Raw genomic sequence first — 24,969 nt, forward strand, 5'->3', positions numbered from 1 at the left:
CTGCTTTCTATGTCCATTCTCTCCTCGCCCCAGCTTCTCCTCCTGGAAAGGTAGAGAAGAGGGAATACAGTCACCACAGATTGCTGCAGAGGCAGATCTTTGTTCAAAGTCAGCCTGATTTAGCCACTGCCAAGCTCTGTAGTTGGACCAACTCCTGACCTTTTTCTTCCCTGGTTTCTCTGGAGACAAAGGTGAGTGAGAAAAAAAAGCTCTGTTGCAACCTCTTGCTGGTCCTCTTCTGCCCTTATCACTGACCAGTGAGGACAAAAATCCCAGCTGAAACCTTCTCCCCCAGCCCTGCTCCACAGAGCAGCACCTGCCTTCAGAGCTCACCACCTCCCCGCTCTGCCAGCCTGGGGCAGCGATGCCAATGGAACCTGACAGTCTCCAACGTGCTGCTGCAAAGAGCTGTGAGGAGGGGAGTTACACAGAAAGGGAGAAAACAGCTTCATTGAATTTATTCTTTTCAGCTGCTGTCTCAGTGTGCTACCTCTAGCTGGGAGTTAAAAAATTCCTGTAGAAATGGCCTAAATTGTTCCCAGCCCTGTAAGAAGGGTACAAACAGCAGGTTAGAAATCACAGCTGATGAGAAACAGAGTGAAAGCTCTGATCAAAGAATGATCCACAGGAATGTAAAGCAATTAGAAACATTAGTTAATGGCTTGTTCCTGGGGCTGCTGGTACCAAAGCCATGGGGTTTGTTGCCATTGTGGTGAGATGAATTGGAGAAGCTTCTCAGTGCTGGCATATTTATGGGGAAAAGGAGTCTTCGCCCAGGTGCTGGGCTTTTTCAACCTCCCTCCTCCCAATGGCATCCCCACACCAATAATCCAATGGGTATTTGTTAAAACACTGCTCTGGATGACACAGTTTTCTCACATCCAAGTAGGAGCACCTTGTTTTAAGAGTTGTGCCAAAACCTTGGTCATCACCAGACTAGCTGTGGTTTGAATTAAGTGATTTCTGCACACCAAGCCAAAAAAAGCCACAGGGCTGGTTTTATTTAATCCAAAGGAGTGATCTTTTCTTCCCAGGAGCAGTGACTGGGATTGAATGGGAAAGTCTTTGCTGCCAGCAGAGCAAACACCGTCTGGGGGCTTTGTGCTGGCTCTGCCCCTCGCTCTTCCCCAGTCTCTGTTTCCTGGCCAGACTGGGCTCCGTTATGTTGTTTCTTCAGCCCCATCTGTCCCTTTTTTTCCTTTTCTTCCACGGTTTCTCCGCTATCGATGATGGGGTGGCTCTGCCATCGCAGCTCAGTGTCTTGAAGCAGCTGGTGCTGGCAATGGCCCAAGGGCTGAATGGTGCCGGTCAGACCCTTTTCCTCACACCCTTGGGATTGCTGGGGCACAAGACAGGGATTTTTGGATGCAGCGCCGAGGGATAGACCCCATCTCCTCCCCAGACTGCTGCTTTCCTATTCCAGGAGCCAAGCTCGTCTCTGGGACTGGGGGCAGCTTCCTCCAGCTGGCACGGAGGGTGTGAGGGAGGCTCTGGGTTAAGTGGTTGCTCTGCAGTGAGGCCCTCTTCATTTTTATTCCAGCAAAAGCAGGCAGCAGTGGGCAAAACTCCACAGGGAATGTAGAAATTGGGGTGAAAAGGGTCTGAGCATCAGGGCAGGGGGTGGCGAGCGAGCAGCCACGTGTGTACGTGTCAGGGTTAGAAATCGCTGCTCCGCTGGGCACGCCGGAGGAGACGGGAAAAGACGCAGAGAAAATCAGTTGCCGCCGCGTTTTCCAAAATCCCGAGCGAGTGCTCCTGCTCGCCGTCGCTTCCAAGAAACGGAGAGAACCGAGGAGGAAAATTGCGGTGATTCATCGCGGGCAGATCGGAGGCAGGAAATGAGAGTTCTCTGCCTGCCCCGTGCCCGGCGTGGGCTCCGTGGGCTCGGGCTCGCCGGGCCTGGCTGGCGGTGAGGGCCTGACACCCACGGGTCGAGCATCCCTGCGCCGCGGCCGGAGGAGCTACCGGCGAGGGAAAAACGACCGGCGGAGGCCGAGAACGGGAGCAGCGGGAATTTTTCACCTGCGTTTCTCCGGAGCCATCCAAGCGAGAGCTGCCCGTGAGCTGGGGGGGGTCCAGCGGGATGGAGGTCCCAGGGGATGCTTGGTGCCTGGTGTCACACATCACCTAAATTTGGGGGGGGGGGGGGTCAGCATCCCTCCTCGTGAACCCCCAGGGTGGTCGGTGGGCTGGGGGCTCCATTGAGAAATGAAGCGTGGGAAAAGTGGGGCGGGGCTTGGGGGCTGCCTGTCCGCGGATTGGCTGGGGGAGGGGGGAGACCCCCAAATTGTGCCGGGAAGGAGAGGGGCCAACCTGCGCTTGTGATGGGCAGGCGGCACCGCAGGGACCCCCCCGCACCCTTGGGATGCGAGCGGGGCAGCCGGACCCCCTCCCCCCGTCAGGCGTTCGCGGCTGCGGCGCCGGTCCCAGCCCGGCCGAGGGCTGCGCAGCACAAACCCCCTTGGGGTGGCCGGAGAAAGGTCCGGCGCACTCCTCCATGGCTGCTCTGGACCCAAAAGCATCCCCAAATCTGCTGCCCTCATCGCTGGTGTTTTGGGATCGCCCTTGGAGAGCTCCGGGGGTCTCGGTGCTGCTGCGTGGCCGGCGGGAAGTGGGATGGAGGATGGGAGGGGGAGGATGTGGGGAGACCCCAAAATCTTGTTGGAGTTCGGGATGTGGAGACTGCATGCACCTTACCTGGGGTCTGGAGTGTATGTTCGGCATGCAGGGACTGCTCGGGTTTCATTTGGGGAGGAAGGTGGGCACTGCATCCATCACGTTTGGGGTGGGAATCTGGGAACCCTCACATCATTGTCGGGATCAGGACGTGGGTGACTGCCTGCATGCTGCTTGGAGTGGGGATACGGGAGCCTGGACTGGACCTCAGGAACAGAAGATGGGGACCCTCACATCACCCGTGAGGTCAGGAGGCTGGAACCCTTGTGTTGGGGCCGGGACCATTTTACCGGGGCCGGGACCTGGGGACATCTGCATTGGCGTCAGGACTTGGGGAGCTCCGCGCAGGGGCTGCAGCACCTCCCCAGGCTCAGCGGGCTGGAAACAGGGGACAGTGGGGGCAGGTTGTGTCTGTCCCCTCCCTCCTCGCAGGGACAGTGACCGGGGACCGGATCCAGGTTCTCCGTGCTTGCTCCAGCCCCATCACCCTGAAAGGCTCCGGATAACTGAGATGTGGCATCGGAGTTGCTTGACCCCATCCTGATCCAGCCTTCACCCCCAATCCCCGCTGCCATGAAGAGGAAGCCGGGGAATGGGCGGGGGCCGGACCCTGCAGCCCCCCAGCAGCGAGCCCGCTCTGTCACCAAGCCAGCAGAGGTGACTTACCCATGGCGGGGGCGGGGATGACACCCCGAGATGAGATTCGGGTGCTGTTGCACCCCCATGACTCCTCAAACCACCACCTCAGCAGGGGCCTGTTGCCCGGGGGGGCATCATGGGGGGCTGTTGCTGACACGAGTGGGGTTTTTGCCCCCCCAGTACGTGGGATCCTTCACGGTGGAGGAGCTGGACCTGCAGCAGCAAGCGGGGCGGGTGGAGGAGCAGCTGCAGGCGCTGAAGGTCGGGATCGACCGCTACTCCCCTCGCTGGGAAACACAGGGGACCCCAAATAATCGGGGCACCCCCAGGGGCACAGCCTCAGTGGCACATCTCCCCTGGACAGGACTGTCCCAGGAGGAGGTCGGTGGTGCTGAGGTTCAGCTTGCAGGGGCTGAAGGTCTACGACGCTGATGGGGAGGTAGGGGGCTGGGGGGGTCAAGGGGGATGGGCAAGGGGTGCTGGAGCTCAGGGGGGCTGAGTAGGAGGGTCAGGGATGTTGCAGGGGTGTTGGGAGGGTCAGGGGTGCTGGGGAGGAGGATGAGTGTTTCTGGGGAGGGGAGTCAGGGATGCTGGGAGGGGTCAGGGGTTTTGGAGGGCTGGTGAGGGGGCCAGGGGTACTGGGGAAGGCGGGTCAGAGTCTGAGAAGTGGAGTCAGGGTAGCTGGGGTTGGAAGGTTACAGGTGCTGGGAGCAGGGTCAGGAGTGCTGGGAGGAGGAGAGAGAAGTTCTGAGAGGGTCAGGGATACTGGGGAGGTCTGAGTGTTCTGCTGGAAATGTGCTGGCGGGGGGGGCTCTACCTCTCTGAGCACTGGTTTTCTCTAGAGAAGCTGCTTTGTGTGTGCAAGCAGGGCTGCCCCTGGGGGGGCCCAAGAGGAGTGCTGGGTGCCCCTGACCCCCACCCCGTCCTGCAGACGCTGCTGATGGCACACGCGCTGCGCCGGATCCTGTACAGCACCTGGAGGCCCCCTGACCGCCAGTTCGCCTTCGTGGCCCGCAACCCTCACAGCCCCCCCAGCACCCTCTTCTGCCACCTCTTCGTGGGACTCCCAGGAGAGGTGGTGGCTCAGCCCCGCTCCGTCCCCTAAAACACCTTCATTATTATTATTTTAATATTTGCACGCAGCGTCTTTCACCTCCCCCAGGTCCAGACCCTGCACCTCCTGCTCTGCCGCTCCTTCCAGCTCTGCTACCTCCTGGCGCACCCCGAGGAGCAGGCGGGTGAGGGGGAGCAGCTCCCGGGGCCGGGGGTGCTGCGGGAGCCCCTCAACCCCGAGGAGGTGTCGAGAAATGTCAACGCCCTCGTGTCCTTTCGGCGTCTGCCCGCGCCCGGTGGCCTCGGCCCGCTGGGCACCGGGGTAGGTGCCCCTGCCCTGCCCGGCTGCTGCTCCTTTGCTCGTGTGTGTGCGAGGCATTCTCACACCTGGGGTTCTCACACCTGGGGTTCTCACACCTGGGGTTCTCACACCTGGGGTTCTCACACCTGGGGTTCTCACAGGATTTTCCTGGCTCAGCACATTGCACGAGTGCTTTGGCCCATCCCGTTTGTGCATGGGGGATCTTGTGGGGCTTTTCCTCCATCTGAGCTGGAAAGGACCCACAGGGATGATCAAAGTCCAGCTCCTGGCCCTGCACAGGACCGCCCCGTTTCTCTCACAGCAGTCTGTGTACGGTGCTTTAGTCACAGGCGTTTTTGCACAGCGTGTTCCCAGGCAGCTCTTGCGCGGCCTTTTCTCGCATTTTGAGCAGCACACTGTCACGCATCATTACCTGGTGTCTTGCATGGTTTCCTTGCATTTCCTCTTTGTGCAGCCTTTCTTTGCACAGTGCTGCCTGTGCAGTGCTCTGCACAAACCTTTTCTTTCGAGGGTCGCACTTTGCAGGGTCCATCCTGCACAGCCCAGCCCCGCACGCTGCTCTGCTCAGCCTGTTTGAAACGGCCTTTCCCTGAGGGCCTTTCCTGCCATCGGCCAATCTGCACAGCTTTTACTTGCACAGCGATTTTGCAGGAGGTTTTGCAGCGCATTTTTAACTTGGTGGTTTTGCACAGCACTTTCTTTCCATGATATGCTTTTGTAGAACTTTTTTACACAGCATTATTTCTCATAACTTTCCTACATGGCACTTTTTGCATGGTGGTTTGCATGGCTGTTTTGGTGTGGCATTTCTGGCAGAAATGTCTACACGGCAAAAATGCTTTTCACAGCTCTTTTGGCACTGTGTTTTTGCACTGTGTGGTGATTATTTGCATGGCATTTTTCCACAGTGTTCTGCATGGCATTTCTTCTGCACAGCATTTTTTTGCGCTGCATTTTTCCCCACGGTGTTTTGTACAACTTTTTTTTGTTTGTTTGGTTGGTTTTTTTTGGGGTTTTTGGTTTTTTTTGGCATGTTGTTTTGCACAGCTTTTTTGGTCAGAGCCCCCAGGCCACTCTGACAGCCTGTCCATCCCCCAGGACCGGCGGTCAGAGGTGGAGGGCAGAGCCTGGCGCCCGGGGAATCCCTACTGCTCGCCGGTGCTGGTGCGTAAGAAAGCCATTCGGAGCAAAGTGCTGCGCTCGGGAGCCTACCGGGACTGCGGCGGCGAGGGACAGCTCCACCAGCAGCCACGCGACACCGGTGAGTGCCGGGGGGAAACTGAGGCACGGGGATACACGGTACCATGAGTGTTTGGGAGCCAAGAGGGGATTAACGGGCTCCCGCAGCGGCGGCGGGAGGGGAAAGCAAAGGAGCGAGGAGCTTGGCCTTCCTGCCTGAAAACGAGAGCGTCCTCGCCGAGAGCGTGTGGGCCTTCGCCGGCATCGCCAGGTGAGCACGTGTGTGCGAGCACCTTGGCACGCACAGCCCCGCCCTGCCCCAGCCCCGCTCCTGCCCGCCCGGGCTCCTGCCCCAGCCCTGCCTCGTCCCCAGGGCCGCCGGGGTCGCGCTGCTGCGGCGGGACGTGCCCGGTTCCTTCGTGCTGCGCGCCGAGCCGGGGCTGCCCAAGCGCTGGTGCCTGTGGGTGCGGGCGCCCTGTGGCGTGGTGTGCTACGGCGTGCTCCGCACACAGCAGGGCAGGTTCTGCGTGGAGGTGAGCCCGGGTGCAGCGGGGTGCGGTGTGCCTCGGTGCACTGGGTGTGCCCATGCGGTGTGTACGCCGTTTACGTGGCACTCTGTGTGTGTCTGGAGCAGCCGTGCATGGCTGCACTGGCGCTGTAAGTGCATTTGTGCCTTGCGCCGGTGTGTTGGTGCACCAGGACGGGGATGCGCTGCTGTGCGCACGCACCTAATGCATCGTGTAAGCGCGATTGCTGCGCTTGTGCATGGCTGCACTGGTGCCTTGGCGCAGGGTGCGGGCGCACACAGGGGTGTGGGTGCGTGGGCACATCGACCCACAGGTGCCTTTGGGGCACAGGTGCATCTGGGCACGGCACACAGGTAGCCCTGGGCGTGGGTGCACTGGCACATCCACCCGTGGGCATGCAACACACCTGAGTTTTGGGTGCACTAGTGCCCAGGTATGTGATGCACAAGTGCTCTGGTGTGCATTTGGTCCCCCAGCCAGGCCAGGGTGCTTTGGTCCGTGCGTGTGTCTGGGTGTACCTGCGGGATGTGCAGGCTGTGCTGCACTCACACCCTCACCTGTGCCCTGGTGCGTGGGTGCCTTGGCTCCGTGGGTGCCTGCTGCAGAGCCCGGGGTGTGTGAGGTGCGTGGGTGTGCTGGCACACGGGCACGCCGGGATTTGCTGCGTGGGCACACTCAGCTCAGGGGTGCAGGGGTGTGTGGGGGGCACAGCCTGCGCGGAGGGGGCTCATCTCTCTCTCTCTCCTCTCTCCCGACGGCAGCACTCCAACGCCGAGTTCGCCAGCGTGGCCGCTCTCCTGGCCCACTACTCGGGGCCACCGGGGGGCTGTTTCTGCCGCCTGGCCCCCGGCCGACGCAACCCCGGCTACGAGGAGCGGGACCCCGGCGGCGGGGCCGGCACCGGGGCGGGGGAGGCCGCCTGGGCCCCCGCCGCCCCCACCGGGGTGCAGCACGACCGGGGGTAGGCCCGGCCCCCTCCCCGCGCACGGCTGCCCCCGAGACCCCCGGCTTCAACTCGCTGCCTGCCTCATCCCCCTGGCCGGGCTGGCCGGTGCCTCCCGCAATAAAGGCTCTCGTGCATCGGAGCAGGGCTCGGCTGGTTGCTCACACCCGCCCACGCGGGACGCGCCACACACCGGAGTCCTCACACCGGTGTGCTCACACCTGTGAGCTCACACCCGTGTGCTCACGATCTCTGGCCCAGGCATCGCACGAACTCGCACTCATGCGCCTGCACCGCGCGTTCGGGCTCCTGCACGCTCCTGCGCTGCTGCAGCGGTGCTCACGGGAGGTTGCACACCCACGCGGTCACTCAGCCTCGCCTGCACACGCAGGGGTCACAGCTGGGCACTGCTGCCATCGCACACTCAGAACCCCGCGCACACCTGTCCTTGTGCAACCCCCATTGCACACCTGTCACCCCATTGCACACCTGTCCTCGTGCCCCCCCTGCACACCTGTCCTCGTGCACACCTGTCCTCGTGCAGCCCCCATTGCACACCTGTCACCCCATTGCACACCTGTCTTCGTGCACACTCTCTTTGCACACCTGTCCTCATGCAACCCCCATTGCACACCTGTCCTCGTGCCCCCCTCTTTGCACACCTGTCCTCTTTGCACACCTGTCCTCGCGCACACCTGTCCTCATGCCCCCCCTTTGCACACCTGTCCTCGTGCACACCTGTCCTCGCGCACACCCCTTTGCACACCTGTCACCCCATTGCACACCTGTCTTCGTGCACACTCTCTTTGCACACCTGTCCTCATGCAACCCCCATTGCACACCTGTCCTCGTGCCCCCCTCTTTGCACACCTGTCCTCGTGCACACCTGTCCTCGCGACCCCCATTGTACACCTGTCCTCGCGCACACCCATCCTCGTGCCCCCCCTTTGCACACCTGTCCTCGTGCACACCTGTCCTCGTGCTCCCCTGCACACCTGTCCTCGCGCACACCTGTCCTCGTGCACCCCCATTGCACACCTGTCCTCACGACCCCCATTGTACACCTGTCCTCGCGCACACCCATCCTCGTGCCCCCCCTTTGCACACCTGTCCTCGTGCACACCTGTCCTCACGCACCCCCATTGCACACCTGTCCTCGTGCACCCCCATTGCACACCTGTCCTCGTGCCCCCCCTGCACACCTGTCCTCGCGCACCCCCATTGTACACCTGTCCTTGCACACACCTGTCCTCGTGCTCCCCTGCACACCTGTCCTCGCGCACACCTGTCCTCGCGCACACCCATTGCACACCTGTCCTCGCGCACCCCCATTGTACACCTGTCCTTGCACACACCTGTCCTCGTGCTCCCCTGCACACCTGTCCTCGCGCACACCTGTCCTCGTGCACCCCCATTGCACACCTGTCTTCACGCACACCTGTCCTCGTGCACCCCCATTGCACACCTGTCCTCGTGCACCCCCATTGCACACCTGTCCTCGTGCCCCCCCTGCACACCTGTCCTCGCGCACCCCCATTGTACACCTGTCCTTGCACACACCTGTCCTCGTGCTCCCCTGCACACCTGTCCTCGCGCACACCTGTCCTCATGCCCCCCCTTTGCACACCTGTCCTCGTGCACACCTGTCCTCGTGCACACCTGTCCTCGCGCACACCTGTCCTCGCGCACACCTGTCCTCGCGCACACCCCGCACACGTGCGCGCGCCCCCGGCGGTCACGTGCCGCGGTGGGCGGGGTCTCGCTCCCGGGCCGCGTGCAGTCCCTCGCGCATGCGCGGGGTCACCTCCCGCCGCCCCCGTTCCGCCGCGCTCTGAGGGGTCGGTGCGCGCCTCCGGCCAGCGCGGCACCGGCGGGGTCACCTCAGGTTTTCCCTTGCTCAGTCCGCTTTGAGCGTGGCTCGGCTCCCAAAAGTTACCTCAGGGTTCCTTACCCTTGGGTTTCCCGCCCTTTAGCTTCCCCTCAGGGTTTGCCTCACAAACCCTCCCTTCAGGTTTCCCCCTCCCGAGCTGCCCTAATTCTCCCTCAGACCTGTTCCCAGCTTTCCCTGCATCCCTCCCCAGCTCTTTTTCTCCATACTTTCTCCTTCCCCCCCAGCCTCCCTCGCTCGGGGCTCCCTTCCCCACTGCTCCCAGTGAGGGGTCAATGCTTCCCTCCCACAAGGGGTGCAGATGCCCGGGGTTAGGCTGACCCCAGCGCCCGGTGCCCCCCAGTCCCAGCGAGTGAGTGCGTGTGGGGCTGGTCTGGGTGGGTGGTGTGACCTGTGGGGGGAGTCTGACCCGATTGTGTGGGGCTGACCCCAGTGTGTGTGTTACTGACGCCCATGTTTGTGACTGACCCCCGTGTCTGTCACTGATCCCGCTGTTTGTCACTGACCCCAGTGTGTGTGTGTTACTGACCCCCATGTCTGTCACTGACCCCAGTGTGTGTGTGTGTTACTGACCCCCATGTCTGTCACTGACCCCAGTGTGTGTGTTGCTGAACCCCGTGTGTGTCACTGACCCCGCTGTATGTGACTGACCCCCGTGTGACTGACCCCAGTGTGTGTGTCACTGACCCCCGTGTGTGTCACTGACCCGCTGTGCGGGTGGCTGGGGCGATGGCCCAGAGGCGGTGAAGGTGGCCGTGCCCTGCCGGCCGCTGAGTGGGCATGAGGGGGCCCTGGGGTGCCGGGCCATCGTCAGTGTGGACAATGCGCGGGGCCGGTGCTTCGTGCGGAACCCCGCGGTGACCCCGGCAGAGTGACCCCGGCAGTTCTCCTTGGACGGGGAGCACAGCACCAAGCACATCTACCACGAGATCACCCAGCCGCTGGTGGAGGTCAGTGCGCACCCAGGGCAGCCTGCACAGCAATTTTGGGCACCACAATGCAAGACGAAGTTACAGGAGCGTTTGGACAATGCTCTCAGGCACAGGGTGGGATTGTTGGAGTGTCCATGCAGGGCCATGAGTTGGACTCTGATCCTTGTGGGTCCCTTCCAGGTGAGGATATTCTGTGAACACATAGTTTGGGACAGAGGCTGAGCAGGGCTAGAAACAGTAGATATTAGAATATTAGGGTTTTTTTTTTCTTATTTAAACCTTAAGAAATTAAGACTTTTTTCTTCCTACCACACTTCCCTGGAACAGGGACAAGTGACAGGGAGGAGCTTGTCAAGCAAAAATTATTCAAAGCCAGAGACTATCCCTTTGGCCACCCCACAACCAACTATTGTTCTATTTGTCTCTTTGAATTTTCTAAGTTTTTATGCCCTATGGCAAAAATATTATCGTTTGCTAAGTGTTGGTGTTGTCAACTGCTTTTCAACACCTGCACTGCTTCAAGATTCTCTGTTTTGAGAGAAAAACATTGATTTATATGCTAATTTTGTAATTGCTATACTCTGATGGCGTGTGAAGATTTAAGCATCCGTTTGATGTTTACTTCCAGCTCTTCCTTTAAAAATACCTTTTAGGGGGTGGGAATGCATCTGGACAATGTTTTTCCAGTTAGGCAAAGAAGATGGTTGTTTTCTTTGGTTTTCCCCCATTTCCAGGGTGTCATGGAAGGCTACAATGGCACCATCTTTGCCTATGGCCAGGCTGTCAGTGGGAAGTCCTTCACCATGCAGGGAGCTTTGGATCCTTCCTCACAGAAAGGAATCATTCCCAGGGCATTAGAACACATCTTTGAGAGTGTACAGGTGGGTGTGAAAGAGATCCTCTTGGTAAGGTTTTGCTAGAAACACTTTGGTGTCCTGTGCCAAGAAGTGAGTGCTGATGGCATGAAGTGTGAATGGGGACAGGTTTGGGGTGCACTGCTCCTCATCCTTAAGATGAGGCCTGTGCATAGTCAGATGAACTGCACCCTCATGCCAGGTGACACTGTGGACTCGAGGTGTGGAAGGACCAGAAATCCCATGTAGTGAGTGTGTTGAGTGGTTCCACCTGGAGTCAATGGCCAGGGGAGGTTGGATGAGGTGCTGAAGGGTGGTGGTGGGCACCCAGCTGTGGGAGGGACTCCCTGGGCTGCCTGTGCTGTGCAGCCTCACCCCAAATTCTCCCTGTGCTCTGCAGCCTCACCCCAAATCCTCCCTGTGCTCTGCAGCCTCACCCCAAATCCTCCCTGTGCTCTGCAGTGTGCTGAAAACACCAAGTTCCTGCTGAGAGCCTCCTACCTGGAGATCCACAATGAGGACATAGAGACCTTCTAGGAGCTGACACCAAGCAGAAGCTGGAGGTGAGGTGGACTCAAAGTGTCTTAATTAAGTGCTTTAATTAGCTCAGATGGGTGTTACCACAATTTACTGAAGTGCAACAAAGGTGCCTGTCAGAAGCTTGAGTGCCAGAATATGAAGTTGCATGAGGAATATGGAAGCTAAGAGGGACTTTAGTGAAAGTTTAGGAATTTTCTCCATGCAGTTGGAGACATGTCCAGTGTATCCCACATGATAGTGGCTGATAGCTCAGCAGCAGCTCTGTGAAAATCCTTCACTGGACAAGGATAGAATAAAGTGCTCATGGGGCAATTTCTTCCTCATCCTTTTCATCTTGTGCGTGTCTCTAAAGCAAGAGGATTCTGGGCCTTATAAATGTTTAATCTGATCTAGTGGAGCCATGGATAATCTCTTTATCTGCCTAAATCAAAAAGGCTGATCCTTTTTGAGGGCACACAGCAGATATTACTCCCCATGGGAACACATGTGACATTTACAGGACCATAGGAGGGTAAACTCTCCCAAAATCCTAACCAGGGGGCTAATCTTTATAAAATTTACCTCCTGTTGGCTTTGCAGATCCTTTTGTATGTATTCCTGGAGGGATCTAGAAATTTGTCCCAATTTACTTCCTTGCAGGACTGCCCCGGTGTACAAAACCAAGGCAGTAACAGCTTGCAGCACTCTGGGATGGCAACAGACCCAAACTGCCCTACAGGACAGGTATTTCTAACAGGTTTCCTGCTTTAAGGCAGGCAAACCCCTGTGTGCTCCATGTTCCAAGCGTGCTTTGCCTGTCTCCTGCAGAGGGAGAGTGGGAGAAGGGGACTTGTTGCTGCAGTTTCCTTTCCTTTGTTCCACAGCGGCGGTGACACGGGTTTCCATGGCGATGCGGTTGGCACCGGGCGGGCAGGAGATGGGCAGAGCAGTTTCCAGGGTAACTCTGCCACGCTGCCTGTTGCTGCCTCCACTGAGTACTTCAGGGAGTGTGTCCTGCCGAAATAAATCCCAGGCTGCCCCACTGCATTCCTCTGAGCCCCCCAGTTCCCCCAGAACCAGTTGTATTCACTCACCTCAGTGACTACAGCATGTCCTTGGTCAGGTGTTCCTCAGGGACTCTGCAACACCCCCAGACAGAGCCAGGTCTGTTCTGTGGGATTTTTTTAACAGCAAACGCTGTTTTACATCATTTCTTGTGAGCATCACTGAAGTATCTGAGCCTCCTCTTTGGAAGTCACAGTGTCAAATGTGGTCTCTGTTGCTCCATCATGACAACTATATCTCAATATCCCAGCTGACAAGATAAAGATAATTTTGGTGATGAACTTAGCAGATGTGGGGTGTAACAGAGCTGTGGAAAATTCATTTAGCTCATTTAAAATTCCCATTGTGGAGGGGGCTGGTGTAGGAGTGCAGGGATCTCTGGATTATTTTGTATTTTTATGTAGGCTTGATGGGTAACTTAAAATTTTGGATATTTCCATTGCTTATTAAAATTCATGAAACTTTTCATCTGTGCAATTGATAATTACTGAGAAGATGCTATTGGGTATTTAATTCTCTGTCTCAACCCAAGGTCCCAAAGACAATTTCTGTTAATTTAAAAATTAATTAATGTGGAGAAAAATGATGACAGTTCACCTGTGTGTGATGAGTGGTACTTTGGGAATGTTGTCAGTGATCTCAAGCCACCCACTCAGAGCAGTGAGTTCAGCAAAGCACCAGGAACAATATCTGGGAATATTGTATCTGTGCTTTCATATTAAAAAAAGCTTCCTATGACTGAGGAGATCTTACAGCCTTTGCCATAATAGGTGAGATGTATTTTGATTCTTGTTTAAAATATGCAGCTTAATATTAGAGAAGGTGGAGGGTGGATAGAAACCAGGTTCCCCATGGCCTGGGGGATGTCTGATTAAATCTGCAACTTTTAACTTGAATTCTCTGAGCAGCTGTGGCTGCCCCTGGATCCCTGGAAGTGTCCAAGGCCAGGCTGGACAGGGCTTGGAGCAGCCTGGGGCAGTGGAAAGTGTCCCTGCCCATGGCAGGGGGTGGAATGAGATGAGTCTTGGGGTCCCTCCCAAATGAAACCATTCAGGTCATATCACCTAACAATTCCTTCATTGAGCTTAATCACAGGGCATATTTTTAAAAGATGGAATTAAATAATCCCTTAATAAAGTTTTAGTGGCTAATTTTCCTTTCATGAATATCTTACTGGCATTTCTTTAGTTGGAAGAGCTGCCTCTCTGAGTCTGAGCAGGGGCCTGAAGAGGGTTTTTCTGGGACCAGAAAAGAATTAATCTCTGCCTTGTCTTTGACTCCAGCTGAGAACAGCTTGGCTTTGCTTTCTTCAGCTGTTCCAGTCATGGGGAAAGTTCCACAACATCTTCCAAAATTGTGGTTCCAGATGTTGATGACAGTACCTCATTTTCCACTCAGTAAGTGAGGCATTTGGAGAGTTTCTCAATTACCACAGATACTGGATGCATTGTGGGGGTCTGTAAAATCCCAACTTTATCCCAACAGGTAAGAAGCATTTGCACTCCTCTTCTGTGCTCAAGATTGGTGCAGGGCCCTCAATCTATCCTGAATTTCTCTGATTTAAAGCTTTGAAAACTTGACATGGAATGAGATAGCAGATGAGGAACCTGCAGCTTTGGCAGTTAAAAACAGATGGAAAATTTGAGGAGAAAGGTGAGGGCACTGGCCAGTCCCCATAAACTGGATGGTTTGGTTGGGGTGAGCATTGGCTGACAGAATTTAAGAAGCTGGTATTTCTTTTGTCATCTTTAGGCTTCATAACAAGTACAAACTTATTTTCTGGGTGAGCCTGTAGTAAATAATAATTTACGGGGACTTGATATTTTAAAGGGACTAAAATTACTTTTTTTAAAGTAACACATTCAGGAATTGTGAAAAATACTGGGTTCTTGGCTGCAGATGTTTGAAACATGCAAGTTCCCATCGGTATTTTTACTTAGATTTTTACACCTTTTAAAAATTTTATTTTTTATACTTATTTATTTTTACAGTATTTTTATTTAGATTAGCAGATGGTTTATTCCTTTAGTTGTGTGCTTCTGCCCTCAGCCCAGGCAATGGACTGACAGGGAATTAAGGAAGATCTTTAGGCTGCTGCAGACATTTTAGTAAGAGTCTGGGGACTTTCTCACACCATGGGAGCTAATCCATGAACTCTGAGCTGGAAACAAACAGCCTCGGTGGGTAAAAGGACTGGCAAGAACCAACACAGCTTTTTGATAGCCTGGCAGCATTTACATGAGCTAAGGGAAGAAGGGAAATGGTTAGGAAACCTATTTTTTGTGGCTGCCCACTCACCCCAGCACTCAGAAAGGATAAGGAGAGGGTGCTCTCTTTAAGCCCCATGTGTTTTTACTGTTTTCCCGTATCTTGGCACATGAGAATGAGCTGGAGTGAAGCAAGTTTGCTCAGCAGCAAACATTAAACTCCACACTTGCCAATCTGTTGTAACAGAAATATCCTGGGACAACAGATTTTAGAGATTTTGGTGTTTACCTGTGAACTTTCAACTTCCCTCATGCATCAGATTGTTCCTTGCTCATGTTTAGGTATTGTCCAGAGCTGTAAAACAAAACTCTGACTCCTTTTGGGGCCAGGATTTGTGGAAATCTCCCTTGAAAAGAGTGGATTCAGTTAAAATCTCAGTGCTTTCTGTGCTTGGAATGCTAAAGGAGCTCTTCCCTTGAATTTGGGTTGCAATCTTATGGAGTATTTTGGATGTGGACATCCAAGAGCGTGGTCCAGCACTTAGGACAGCAGTTCCAGGAATGTGTGCCCAAGTCTTTGCTCTGTGTGAGGCTGGGAAAGGTAAGGAGCCAGTGAAAGTGCAGGGCTCCTAAAGGAACCAGATACACACTGTGTTCCTCACAGGGACCCTGTGCCATCACACTGTTCCAGCCCCAAATGCAGACCAGGGTAGGTATTCCATGTGTAAGGTGTGTCCAGGCAGCTGGGCAGCCTCAGCTCAATCTGCTCCTGCCTTAAAGTGATGGGAATGGCACCAGCTCACCGTGTTTCACTCCTCACCAGGATCCATCTCCTCATCTGGGGGGTTTGGGCCGTGGGCAGGAACGTGTTCCACTATCCCAGGCTGCTCCAAGCCCTGTCCAGCCTGGCCTTGGACACTTCCAGGGACACAGGGGCAGCCACAGCTTCTGTGGGCTAAGGTCTGCCCATCCTCACAGGAAAGGATTTCTGTGACATTCACAGAATTCACATTCTCTGGGCAGAGACATAATTCTGTCTCTCAGGAGAAGCACAGAGAGAAGAAGAGGAAACAATCTCTATCTCTGCTCCTTTGTTTTCCCCTTGTGGAATGTGGTATGGAAATTGTTTACCTGCAGTGATTGCTGGGTTGGATTCTGGTGAAGGTTGTTTGGGTTCAGTGACCAATGGATCCAGCTGTGTCTTGAACTCTCAGCAGAGTCACAAGTTTATTAGGGAAGTAAGAAGTAAGTTTGTAGAATAGTATAGTATCTCTTTAAATAGTCTATTAATGTATTATAGTATAGTTTTAATAAAGCTATCCTTCAGCCTTCTGATCTGGAGCCAGACATCATAATTTCTTCCTGTTGGGGGTCGCATTGATTTCTGATCGATTTCTATGTATCTCATCTAAATTTCCCCTCATGAAACAAACTGAGGAGGAAAAAAGTTGTATAAACTCATGGTCTGATCATGTTACTTGCAGAGGACTTTAACTGAAATTGTAAATACTGTTGAAATATATGGAGAGGGGTGTGTGTGTTTGTTCAGAGCTCACTGAGAGAGCAAGAACAGGCATGAATTTTTGCTGTGAATCCTGTTGAAAAAAAACACTAAAATGTGCAGTATTTAGATTAAGTAGATATTTGCTTACTTCAGGGAGTCAGGGCCCAAAGCAGACAAAGAACAGGGCTGGAACAGGACATATTGCCAAGAGAGTCCTGTGAGGGCAGGATCCCCTCAGGGCTGCCAAACTCAACTTGCTGGATCTGGCAGGAAGTGAGAGGCAGGCAAGGACCGGTGCCACAGGGGAGAGGCTCAAAGAGGCCACCAAAACCTTTCCCAGTCTGTCCTGGGCACCATCATCTCAGCCCTGGTTGGATGTCAGGTGCAGACACGTTCCCTACTGAGACTCCAAGCTGACCAGGCTGCTCCAGGGCTCCCTGGGGGGGAACACCAGGACCCTGATGGTGGTGTGTGTGTCCCAGGCTGATGACAGCTACGAGGGAAGCCTCAGCACCTTGCGCTACACAAGTCAGGCCAGGAACATCAGGAACAAGCCCTGCATCATTGAGGACCCCAAGGATGCCCTGCTGAGGGAGTACCAGGAGGAGATTAAGGAACTAAAGGTCATTCTGGTTGAACAGATGGGCATGAGTGACTTGTTAGGTAGGAGAGCCTTTACTGGCTGCAGAGATGCCAAAAAAGGAGGTTTTACACATAAACTATTAGCTAAATTTTACCTCAACCTTTCCCTTACCTATTGGAGGAAGAATTCTCCATTCTGATTACAGACTTTTCCTTCACTGCTGCTGAATTGACCTTATTCTACTGGGATAGCAAAGACCATCTCAATAATCCAGTGTTTTCAATAGTCACAAATTCTGTTAGAAAAGGCTGACATGATTAAAATCCTTGGTTATTTTTGGCGATTGTGGCTAGAATTTGGTCAGTTGCAGAAGAGAGGTTTCAGCAGGAAGAACAAAAATGATCTGCAGAAGAAATTATACTGTAAAACTCTTTATTAAATATATTTATATTTATATTTAATATGTATATGTATGTTTTCAAAGTAAGTATTCAGCCTCTCTTCTCCTACAGGGTGTATTTTTGACAGTACAAGAGAAGTTTTGCCCTCCTTATGGCAGTGCTTGACGACTCAGCCCTGCCTCAGCACACCTGCTCTGTCCTCTGGAGCAGGAATAGGAAATGTAGGAGCAAATGTAGGGAAGAGCAGTCTTTAGGGAGCTGATCACCTTTGGAGAATTAGCCCCTAAAAAAGGGCAATTTTCAGCAGGGGAATAAGGCTGTAGGATGATTTTTTTTCCCCCTTTCAGAAAGAGCTGTGAAGAAAGAAGGTAATTTCCTTGCACTTTTAATCTTCCCTTTTATCTCCCAAATCTGTAGCATAGCCCTGGAAACAAGTCCTATTTTTCTTTATATAAATACCATACAATTGCACTCACTTCCATATTTCCCTGAAGCTGGAACCTCTCCCTGTCTCCCCACACCTCTGGAGCCCGGGCCAGCGGCATTTTGGCAGCAAGCGTGGTTTGAAGGAGCACAGGGGTTGCCATGTTCTTTCCTGGCACCCAGCTTCTTTGTTCTCTTTCCAGGAATTCTGCAGACAATCCCACCCAGTGACTGTGAGTGATTTTTACTTTTACTTTGCTTTGTAGGCCTTCTGCCTGCTGAGGCTGCTCACCTGGGAGCAAATCCAGCTCCCTGCCTCAAACCCCAGGTGGATCTGGAAGCAGAGAAGTAAGTTGGGAACAAATATCCCAGAGTGGCTTTGACTAAAACCTTTTTCATAGTAATCATTACAAATATGATTCAGCCTTTCTAGAACACTTCTCTTTTTCTATTTTTCTCTATTTTAATCCTTGGACTTCTCCTATGAACAGACCATGTGTTACGGAGGCCATGTGCCTTATTATAACCCACTTCTTGTTCCCACCTCCCTGGGGATGGATTGGAATGGATTCCCAGGAAGAATTTTTGGAAGAACTACCTGTGAAATTATCAGAAAAGGGAGGAATAGAGTTGAGGAAAGCAGTAGTCAAAGGTGTTAGGAACAGGACAAAGATGAAAAGGAGTACAGTACAGCCAGGAAAAAGAGGAATACAGAGCCAGGAGGAGTCAGAGGGAAACAAAACTCTTTCCTTGCTCTTTAGAAAGTTCATTCCAGGGCATTACAACCAGCCAAGGCAGCCGTTTTTAGGGCTGAACAGTCACTTTCATCAATAACAATCACTCCTGTGTCAACCTAAGTCACAGAAAAAGTCCATGAATATTGCTGATGGAGTTGTATTGGGATGGACATAAGGTGTGACCTGGAATGGACCTGGGCGTGACCTCAGGAACAGTCACAGGACTGTTGCTGTGCCTTGCAGGAGTTCCAGGAGAGGCTGGCCCAGCTCCAGGCCAGCTACCAAGCAGAGCAGGCGTCCCATGCCTGCCTGGAGAAGGACATCAGCAGCCTGAGGGATGGCTTTGATCTCAAGGTGTCTGTAATGCAAGATCTCCTCAGGAAGGAAGCAGGTGTGGAGGCTGTGCAGCCCAACCCAGGTTCCCTCAGGAGCAGGGACTGTTTTTGCACTCAGATCTGTGGCAGCCACTGTAGCCTTAATAAGGCAGCAAGTGCTGCCACTGCAGCAAGTGCTGCCTGGCAGCAGCAGTCCCTGCTCTCAACCCACCCTCATCCACTGCAGGAGCAGGGACTCTGCCTCTCCTGGACCAGATTTAAGACTCTGTCCCAGCTTTGTCCTCTTCATTATCTCCCTGACTTCTTTGTCAGGATCAGCCTGACCCAACCCTGTAAGCCTTGAGGCAATGAAAAGCCTCATTTTTGAGTAAAACACCTGCTTTTTGCCCACGTAGCAGAGTTCCCACTGCTGAGGGCAGCATGTCTCTGGAGCAGAGGTCACTGCTCTACCCCCTTCCCCCTGGACTCGGCCCGGTGGCTGCTGCAGTCTCCTCCTCAGTATGCAAATGTGCTGCAGCACTTGCTCTCCTGGTGGATTATCCTCACCATCGCTCACTGCAAGGCAGATATTCCTCTCACATCCTAGAAGCTGCCTCCTCTGCCTCTCCCTCTCCATTACTGCTTTTCATGGACACCTGCAGTGCCTCAGAGCATGGTTTGCCATGTGCTTATACAGCACTTATCACCCACTAGTAATTCTTGAACCTGTGTTCTTCATTTTTGGTGCTATCACTTTTTGAGGTGTAGGTTAAGAGGTTCTTTATTTCTTCCCCCTCTGATTACAAATGTGCACCCCCAGCCTCTGAAATGGATTATTTTTGGAGCCAGGCTCTCCCAGCCCTGTACAATCTGCATTCCTTACCCAATACACCCTCTCAGTGTTTCATGGTTTTTACTGACCAGCAGAAGCAGGTGAATGACAGCCCTTTTCCTTTCAGACACATCATTCCTAGCTTTGGGGGAAGGCTTTTGGAAATGGTTTCACAGATTTATGTCTAGTTTTGCACAGCTCATTATCAACATTGTGGGAATCTCCTCTTTTCAGCTGACACAGGGACTAGAACAACCTCTGATCACCTCCATACGAACATGCATCTGCTGCAGCACATGAGGAGCCAACATCAGCCCAGGTAGCCTCCAGGCTCCTTCTCCTCTCGGGATGAATAAACCTGAGTGGGTAATGTGCTTCATCTCCCCCAGGTTTCTCACTGCATCTTTCCAGAGCTACAGCCTTTGTTTTCCTCTTGTCACCAGGACCCAGCAGCACCTGGGACCATCACAGACATGGGTGTGGTGAGCAGGGGCAGTGCTGGAGCAGCAGGAGGTGTCACTGCCCTGGGGATTTCCCTACCTGCAGACCAGCAGCTGGTGCTTGCCAGGTCAGTGACATCCCTACTGGTGCCAGCTGTCCCCTGGGCAGCACCTTCAGGCAGCAGCAGGTGCCTTCTGCCATGACACCACAGCTGCTGAGCTCCAGTTGTCAGTGCAGCCACAAACCAGGCACATGTGAGTTAAAATGATGGACTGGTTTGGGTGGAAGGAACCTTAAAGCTCATCCCATTCCACCCCCTGCCTTGCGCAGGAACACGTTCCACTATCCCAGGCTGCTCCAAACCCTGTCCAGCCTGGCCTCAGACACTTCCAGGGATCCAGGGGCAGCCACAGCTGCTCTGGGTACCCTGTGCCAGGGCCTGCCAACCGCACAGGGAAGGATTCCCTTCCAATACACCATCTATCCCTTTCTCTGGCAGTGGGAAGCCATTCCCCCTTGTCCTGGCACTCCAGCCTCTTGTCCAAAGGCCCTCTCCAGCTTTCCTGGAGCCCCTTTAGGCACTGGAGAGGCTTTGAGGTCTGCCTGGAGCCTTCTCTCCTCCAATTTTTTACCCCAAAACTAACTTTGCCCTCTTTGGGTGGATAAAGAGCTGTTCCCTGTGGCACTCAGTGAGGCCAAGCGCCAGAATTACAAGAGAAAAATGGAGATGTTCAAGTCAGCAAATGTGGATGCCAGAAAATGTGTTCCTGGTAACAAAACCTGCCTGGAACTGAAGGCAGGTGAGCCTTAAGTGCCCACCTAAATGTAGGGCTCCCCTGGGACTGTCAGGGCAGCACAAGTATGAGGTGGGGGCAGCTCCTGTCTGGGACTTATCCTTCGATGTTCCGATTTTTTGCAGTCAGCTGCCCGCTCAGGGCCACAGGACTCGGAGCGCAAACATCGGCTCTTTTGCCTGGGAAAGAAAACTCACCAGTCCAGGTTCCTGATGTCAGTTACAGGTTATAGAGATGTCTCCTTTTCCTCTTGGAAAGGTCCTTGAAGGGCACTTGGAGCCCTCTCGTGTCTTACTGGTAAGGCAGCAGCTGTCCTGTGGCTCATGGATGGACTCTTCCCATCACTGAGACCACTTTTGCCTCACACTCACATCCACAACTAACAGCAAAATTTCCCAATAATTCTATTTCAAGGACACTGTCAGGGGCTGGAGAACAGGGCTGGGATAGGAGGGATGCAGGCTCGAGACTGGTGCTCAGCCCATCTCAAAATCAACCTGGCTCAATGTTTTTTCTGTGTGAGAGCTGTCCTGAGAGAATTCCCTCAGCCAGAGTATTCCAACACATACTGAAGCAGCATGGGGGCTTGGGCTGCTGCAGAAATACATAATTGAAGCAAATTCTGCTGATTTTTCACTTACTCCATTGTGTGGAACTATATACAATTAGAAAAGCTGTGAGAGGGTCTGATTCTGAACAGTTCTGTGGGCTTTAACCAGTCTTTCAGCTTTCCTGTGGTGTATGCTCGCTCTGTTTGGTCTCTCCTGGCTCAAAAAGGAGATTCTATGACATGCAGAACAGCAGTGTCTGTAATTTGTGGGCAATTCTGTCTGTTAAGGGAGAGCTCTCCAAAGAAACCCTTCGTTTGAATTTGATATCAAATGTTAGTGGTCCTATTGCAAGAATGAATCCTATTCCTTCCGTGGCAAACAAGGGAAAATGTCCTTCTAATCACATTGTTACATCCAGGTTCTGTGCAGATTGGGCAGGAGGGTTTGGTTCCACAGGTGTGGGGATTTCAAAGACACCTGCTGAAGCTTTACACATCAGGGCAGCTCAGCAGAGCAAGGATTGAATCCTTGGATTCGGTATTAAGCAAAGGAAAGGGAAGGTCGGTGGGGAGGAGCAATGCAGCAGAATAGCAGGTCAGTTCTGGGGGAGAATGAGCCCTTTCACAGGGTTTGGAGATAATTAGGAGGCTGTTATCAGTAAAGGGGTTATCAGCAAATTTGAGCCAGGGTTGGCCAGCCTGAGCTATCTGCTCTGCTTCAGATCCTGTGCAGACAAAGGAATGGCTCTGGAGCATGGCTTCATTTCCACGTCAGAGCATGACTTCAAACACAGGCCTGTGCCAGTGCTGCGTTAACAATGCTGAGGTCACAGAAATCATCAGCTTTGGCTGATACTGCCCCAAAATGGAAGCCACACTCTGGTTTCAGATCTAACACTCCCACATTCATAATTTAAAATAATTTTCTGTGTAATTTTGGTACTTTTTGTGCATATTTAAAAAAAAAAAACTTTAACATAATATATTCCATGTTTATTTAAATAAGAATTTAAATATAAAGTACACAAAACAAGAGTTTTAAAGATAATTTTGTGAGCTTAGATACGGATTTCTGGACATCCTTGTTGACTGAGGTGCTTGGAGTAATACATGCGTATTTTGCCCAGAGAAGCTGTGGCTGCCCCGTGATCCCTGCAAGTGTCCAAGGCCACGTTGGAGAGGGTTGGAGCAACCTGGGAGAGCAGGAGGTGGCCCTGCCCATGGCAGGGGTGGGATGAGATGGACTTTAAGGTGCTTCCCAACCCAAACCATTCTGGAATTCTTTTTATGACAGAAACTGTTAATAATAAGTAGGATTTGCTATGATTACTCAGGGCAGAAAAAAAGTTATCATAATCCTCAATTTTCTGTGTCTTCCCAAATGTCACCCGTGGAAGGACGTGCATCCTCCATGCTTGTGAAGCTGGTTCTTGAGCTCAGTGTTCCCTTCTGCAGGTGCTGGAGCAGCAGGTGGTCAGGGGGGAGCAGGCTCAGAACAAGGACCTGAAGGAAACGCACAAACGCCGGAGGAAATACGCGGGAGGCTGCAGCTGGTGGCTGCCCTGCAGCAATCCCTGGAGGACAGCAGCAAGCAGGCTCTCCTCAATGTCCAGGACTCCATCCAGGAGGAGATTCAAGCCAAGGGCAAGGTGCAGAAGGTGAGAGAGCAACTCCTTCCTCCTCCACATCCCCATTTTTTACATTACAGAGCTGTAGTTTAGAGAGTGCCTCTGGCTGTGTCAGTATTTCATACACCACATTGTGTGTGAGCTTTTATGAAACCCCTCAGGTGGGGGATTAAGCTTTTGAAGCCCAAACCCCCCAAGTTGTAAAGGCTCAGTGTGTGACACTTGCCGGGAGGAGCATGCGTTGGGATGGGAGGGGATGCAACTCCCTCTGCCGACCTCCAGATCTGCTGCAGCTGCTGCCAGTTCTGAGCACGCTCTCTGGGGCAAAACTCAAAGCATAAACGTAATGCTCTTAAATTTTACATTTAAAAATCTTCATTTTCAAAGCACTTGAAAATCAGTTTTGCTCTGATATTTTGTGACAGAATCAGCGTGCCTGCAAAAAAAAACTTACATTTTTGTGTACAGTCCTAGACCTGCACATGAAGGACTTGCTTTATTGGAGTATTTAGGTTATCAAAGAAATATTGCACCTTTTTTAACCAAAGTTAGGAAATTCCAGGAGTTCAAAGACCACATCAGTAAGATTAGCTTCAGGTTCATTCAAAAATCATCCCTGTGGAGAAACATGAGAAAACTTCCTTTAAAACAGACATGGAGTAATCTCTCAAAATAAATTTAATCCTAATTTGTGCCTAAATTAGAAAACTTTTCAAATATTGAAGCTTTCCTGAGTATCTTTCTCCGCTTGGCAAATTCCTGTACTTGTGGTATGCATTGGTCTCTCTGCCTTATAACCCTGATGGTTTGTGTCCAGTTCCATCCGGGCTGCCGAGACCAAGATCAAAGACCTGCAGTTGGAGTTTGGGCTGGAGAAGATGGATTATCTGAGCACCATCCGGCACTAGGAGCGAGACCTGCTGCTCAGCCAGCAGCTGCTGGGTCAGGTGCAGCCCTCCTGCAGCGTGCCTGCAACTACAGCAACCTGGAGAGGATCCGGCCTGTGGGACAAGGAGAGCGGCTGCTGGAAAATTCCAGAGCCTGTCATTCAGAGAACCCAGCTGCCCGCAGGTAAGGGGAGGGCGCTGGGGGGGACATGGAGGTGACGATGGTGAGCACTCCTAACATCTTCCAAAGTTGTCTGCAAAATGTGAGCAACAAAGGTGGCACGTGCTGCGGATCCCTCGGGAATCTGAGCTGCGGATCCCTCGGGAATCTGAGCAGGGAGTGCAGCCAGCAGAGTGGTGATTGTTCTACACACAACAACCCTTAACGCCATCTCTTCCCACGGCAGCTCCAGCCCTGCCACAGCCCAAACCTAGCCGGACAAGCCCCTCGAATGAGAGCAGGGAGTCAGCGGTACGGCCCGTTCCTCCTCCATTTCTATCGCATTTTACCCATTTTGCCTTATTGCTGGCGCTGCTGACAGCGTTTGCCACCTGCAGCCCGAGGAGGACTACTACAGGCTGGTGCTGGACACCAGCGACAGCGAAACCATCGCCAGCAACTGCTTCGGATCCCGGCGAGCCAGCCGGATTCTTCACCTGGACCAAGGTAATCCCCTTTTTCCACATATGGCTGGTACTCTTAATTTTCCTTCTTTTTCTTGAGAAATCAAGCAGCGACCCACCCAGGATCAATTCTGCCTCAACCCCTTGGCTTCTCAGGGGTTTGTCTCATTTTGGGTCCTGCACTGACCCACCACGCCCCCTCCCTCTCCTCTCGCAGCTCCTGGCATTGGCTCCAGCACCGACACCGAGCGCAGGAGGGAGGGAATGGCGGCGGGGCCCTCCCTCGTCGCGGCCACGGCGCTGAGTCGCGATCGCGCTGTCGCGACAGCGGCCGTGACGGGGCGCGACGGCGCTTGCGCGGCGTCCCAGCGTCGCGGAGCTGTCTGTCGCTGATTGGCTGGAGGCCGCCCGGCTCTAGCGTTGATTGGCTGGAGGCCGCGCGGCTCT

The 24,969-nt window shown here is 53.4% G+C and overlaps 2 protein-coding genes across 3 annotated transcripts; both read left to right on the plus strand.

The window, feature by feature from the left end:
- Positions 1 to 145: 145 nt before the first annotated feature.
- SH2D5 (SH2 domain containing 5) lies at positions 146 to 7,481 on the plus strand. Of its 2 annotated transcripts, XM_041720317.2 has the most exons (10): positions 146 to 2,059; positions 3,109 to 3,333; positions 3,496 to 3,576; positions 3,680 to 3,754; positions 4,247 to 4,390; positions 4,478 to 4,690; positions 5,789 to 5,951; positions 6,038 to 6,140; positions 6,243 to 6,402; positions 7,158 to 7,481. In XM_041720317.2, the coding sequence occupies exons 2-10, from the start codon at positions 3,250 to 3,252 to the stop codon at positions 7,359 to 7,361; spliced, it is 1,227 nt and encodes a 408-aa protein (XP_041576251.2). In that variant the 5' UTR covers positions 146 to 2,059; positions 3,109 to 3,249; the 3' UTR covers positions 7,362 to 7,481. The 2 variants fall into 2 exon arrangements, with proteins under 2 accessions (XP_041576251.2, XP_072773374.1); XM_072917273.1 differs by lacking the exon at positions 3,680 to 3,754.
- Positions 7,482 to 9,003: 1,522 nt separating this feature from the next.
- Positions 9,004 to 24,958, plus strand: KIF17 (kinesin family member 17). Its single transcript, XM_072917503.1, is given in 13 exon segments — positions 9,004 to 10,177; positions 10,894 to 11,040; positions 11,476 to 11,533; positions 11,536 to 11,576; positions 16,536 to 17,078; positions 18,663 to 19,094; positions 22,839 to 22,920; positions 22,923 to 23,049; positions 23,829 to 23,965; positions 23,968 to 24,007; positions 24,009 to 24,082; positions 24,306 to 24,370; positions 24,457 to 24,958. Coding segments are annotated over 12 exon segments (1,905 nt in total). The 5' UTR covers positions 9,004 to 10,177; positions 10,894 to 10,899; the 3' UTR covers positions 24,622 to 24,958.
- Positions 24,959 to 24,969: the final 11 nt, after the last annotated feature.

This window comes from Taeniopygia guttata, chromosome 21 (genome assembly GCF_048771995.1).
Source record: "Taeniopygia guttata chromosome 21, bTaeGut7.mat, whole genome shotgun sequence".
Taxonomy (NCBI): Eukaryota; Metazoa; Chordata; class Aves; order Passeriformes; family Estrildidae; genus Taeniopygia; species Taeniopygia guttata.

Coding starts and splice junctions, on each gene's coding strand:
- SH2D5 (XM_041720317.2), top strand. CDS start 3,250: ATGAAGAGGAAGCCGGGGAATGGGCGGGGGCCGGACCCTGCAGCCCCC. Junction 3,577..3,679: donor AGCAGCTGCAGGCGCTGAAG/GTCGGGATCGAC, acceptor TCCCCTGGACAG/GACTGTCCCAGGAGGAGGTC. Junction 4,691..5,788: donor TCGGCCCGCTGGGCACCGGG/GTAGGTGCCCCT, acceptor TCCATCCCCCAG/GACCGGCGGTCAGAGGTGGA.